This window comes from Protobothrops mucrosquamatus, unplaced genomic scaffold (assembly GCF_001527695.2).
Source record: "Protobothrops mucrosquamatus isolate PMUCROS unplaced genomic scaffold, P.Mucros_1.0 scaffold2198, whole genome shotgun sequence".
Lineage (NCBI taxonomy): Eukaryota > Metazoa > Chordata > Lepidosauria > Squamata > Viperidae > Protobothrops > Protobothrops mucrosquamatus.
In genome coordinates this window covers 152,405-155,339 of record NW_015388291.1, presented here as the reverse complement: position 1 = coordinate 155,339, position 2,935 = coordinate 152,405, and the positions used below count along the sequence as shown (strand labels likewise).

Here is a 2,935-nt window from a genome sequence, read left to right as displayed (position 1 = left end):
CCTTTCTTGCAGACAGAAGATTATGGCTGTGCTGAAGATCTCCTCGCTCCTCGCCGTTTACGCTTTGGTGGCCTGCCAGATGGAGAACGGCCAGGCAGTCCCGCTCAGGTAAGAGGCAGCCGACAGCGGACGCACCTGCAGCCCTTGGCAGGAGAGCGTCGAGGTTCCCTCCCGACGGGGGCGCGAAGCGAAGAAGTCCTCCGACGGGAAGGAGCTCGGTTAGGAGAGGGGGCCAAAAGAAGAAGGGTTAAGGGCCCTCGGCAGGCGCGGATTGGGCTCCGCGGGTTCAGTTCACCCTGGATTACCCACCGGCTTTTAGGGGACAGTCCTCCCCCACCTTTCTTTTTCCTTTCAAAAAGTATCCGATCGGTCACCCCACTTGCCTCGCCTCCCCTCCGGGGTGGCGAGACCGAAAGTAGAAAGCGGAGTAAAAAAAAACCAAAACAAAACGTGCAAGCGCATAAGCCCAGCAGCAAATCACAATCCGTGGGCCGCGTTGTGATTTTCTTCCCCCGGCCAGCAAACGGATCGCCCGCACAGCCTTCCCCCATCGGAAGCCCTCCGGATGCAGCGGGCAACAGTATTCCTAACGCCACCCGCCACCCCCCCCACCTCCCAGCCTGCGTAACCCCCTTGGTTGGGAGAGAGGCGAGTCGCACTCCACGCCAACCCCGGGGGAGGAGGAGGGGGGGGAATGGCTGGCGGGCGCCGGCTGGAAAAGCCGCTCCCTCCCGCCTCTGATCCCACCCAGGCTCACGGTGGGGAGGAGAAGCGCCGCTCCAGAAGAGCGGCGCTTTCAGGGCGCGCTTGTCTTCCCGCAGAGCGGGCTTCGAGCCTGTCACCGACCGAGACGCCCTGGGGGACTACGAAGCTCGGCGGTTACTCAACGCCCTGGTGAAGGAATACGTCCAGATGACCGCGGAAGACCCGCTCCAGAGCAGCGAAGGCAGTAGGTAAGAAGCTCTGGGCTTCCAAAGCGTCGTTGCACCCTCCCCTCGTCTCCTTCCCGGACACCAGCTGGGGGGGTGGGGGGGTGGGGGAGGCAGAGCGCCTTCGTGGTGGGCAAGCAGCCGGGCATCTTTTGCCTCTCGAGGATGCCTTTCCCCGACTTCCGACCAGGCGCCTTGCAACGACCGAGGGTGGGCGATCCGAGTGGCGGGGCCTCGCTTCTCCGCTCATTTTGCTCGCCAACTTACTTAAGTATATCCGTTTATCCGTCGGTCGACTACGGATCTACAACTGTCGTACAAATGTATGTATGTACACACACATGCAGCCACATGCACACGAAAGGCTTTGGAGCGCAAAGAGAAAGGGTTTTTTTTTTTATATAAAATGGGAGAGCCAGAGGTAGGTCTTGGATTTCTTCCTTTCTGTTTTCCCCCCTCCTCCCCTTCCTTAAGAACCGAGCCCGGCCGGACTCAGTCCTTCTCCCCGGCCTTAGTGGCCGTGGAGAGGGAGGCGGCGGAGAGCGAGAAGGACCTTTGACATGGGAGGAAGGAAAAAAGATTCTTTGCACGTAGCGCCCCCTTCCCTGACGGGCCCAGGCTTCCCGCTGCCACCTGCGGTTTCCTACTGAACTCCCCTGGTGAAGCATGAGGAATGGTTGAGCCTCAGCGACGCATGCATTACCCTCCCCCCCCACCCCGGAATTGCTAACACTTCCAACGTCCCCCCCTTCCCTAACTCGTTTGTTTGACCGGGCAATGGCTCACTAGCGCCTCCTACCCCCTGCTCCGACGTTTCTTCGGATTGACATTGCATGGGGCTTGCGCCTCTAGGCACGGCGTGGAGATGGGCTTATATGAATAAGAGGCTCTGAGAAGTTCTTTTGTGGGGGGGGGGGGGGGGGGGGGGGGGGGGGGGGGGGGGGATAAGGCATGACTACGCATGTGTTTTCTTGCTTTCCTTTTTTTTGTCCCCCCCCCCCCTTTCCCGGTTACTTTGTTCAGCATGTTTTTCCCCCTTTGCAGCTTGGATAGACCTATTTCCAAACGTTGTGCCAACCTGAGCACTTGTGTGCTGGGCAAACTGTCTCAAGAATTGCACAAGTTGCAAACATACCCTCGTACTGACGTCGGGGCTGGAACGCCTGGCAAGAAAAGGAATGTGTTGAGTGAGCTGGAAAATGAACGCTATGCAAACTACTGAGGAAGCCCCCTCGGAAGCAACTAGATGGGCTCGGCTTCCTCTTTGATTTTATTTTTTTCCTCTTTTTTTTTTTTGTTTCCTTCTTTTATTTAACTTGATGCATGATGTGGATCTAACCTTCACTGCTAACTTTGCTGTGTTCTTTTAGATCTGAAATGCTTGGAGTAGAGCAAAGTCCAAGTTGTTAGGAAATTAAGGACAAAACGCACACCCCCGCACACTTGTTGTAGGGAGCTGGGGAAAAGCAGAAGCCAAATTCAAAGTGCATCGGAGTAAAACATTGCCTTGAATTTTCAATTGGTTTTTTTTTTTTAGATTCTTATTTTATGAATAATAAGAAAGCATCATTTTTTTTTATTTGAGGCTACTCATTGTAAAAAAATGAAATAAATAAATGTTTCTTTCACGCCCGATCATGCAACTGTTCAATAAATCTATTTTTCTATAAGGAATAGGTCTATGTCCTGATTACACATTATTTATACCATTTTTAAAATGTGGGGTTTGTAGGAAAATTTAAAGAGTTTTCATCCAGCTATAAGGAAGACAATAGGGATGTTTGCAAGTTTTTGCTTAATTAAGAGTGTTTTGAAAGAGCTACATATCTGATTAGTTCTGGATGAATCATTAAGGTGATAACTTTCATCCAATGAAGTCAGCAAAAGGGGTCACACTGAGTTTGATAGTATGAACTTACAAATCTGTTCAGAAATGTAGAAACACAACAACTGGTTTCCAAATGTGAGCAATGTTGTTCAGTTACAAAACTTTTATTCTGTTTGAC

The 2,935-nt window shown here is 52.4% G+C and overlaps 1 protein-coding gene across 1 annotated transcript in view; it reads left to right on the top strand.

The window, feature by feature from the left end:
• LOC107295023 (calcitonin-like) overlaps positions 1-2,202 on the top strand; it is a 2,293-nt gene extending 91 nt beyond the window's left edge. The window contains exons 1-3 of the mRNA XM_015824311.1: positions 1-108; positions 822-953; positions 1,974-2,202. The exon at positions 1-108 is cut by the window's left edge and continues 91 nt beyond it. Coding sequence (XP_015679797.1) covers positions 23-108; positions 822-953; positions 1,974-2,151 — 396 coding nt within the window. The 5' untranslated portion in view covers positions 1-22 and the 3' untranslated portion in view covers positions 2,152-2,202. The remainder of the gene's footprint in view (positions 109-821; positions 954-1,973) is intronic.
• The last annotated feature ends 733 nt before the right edge of the window (positions 2,203-2,935 follow it).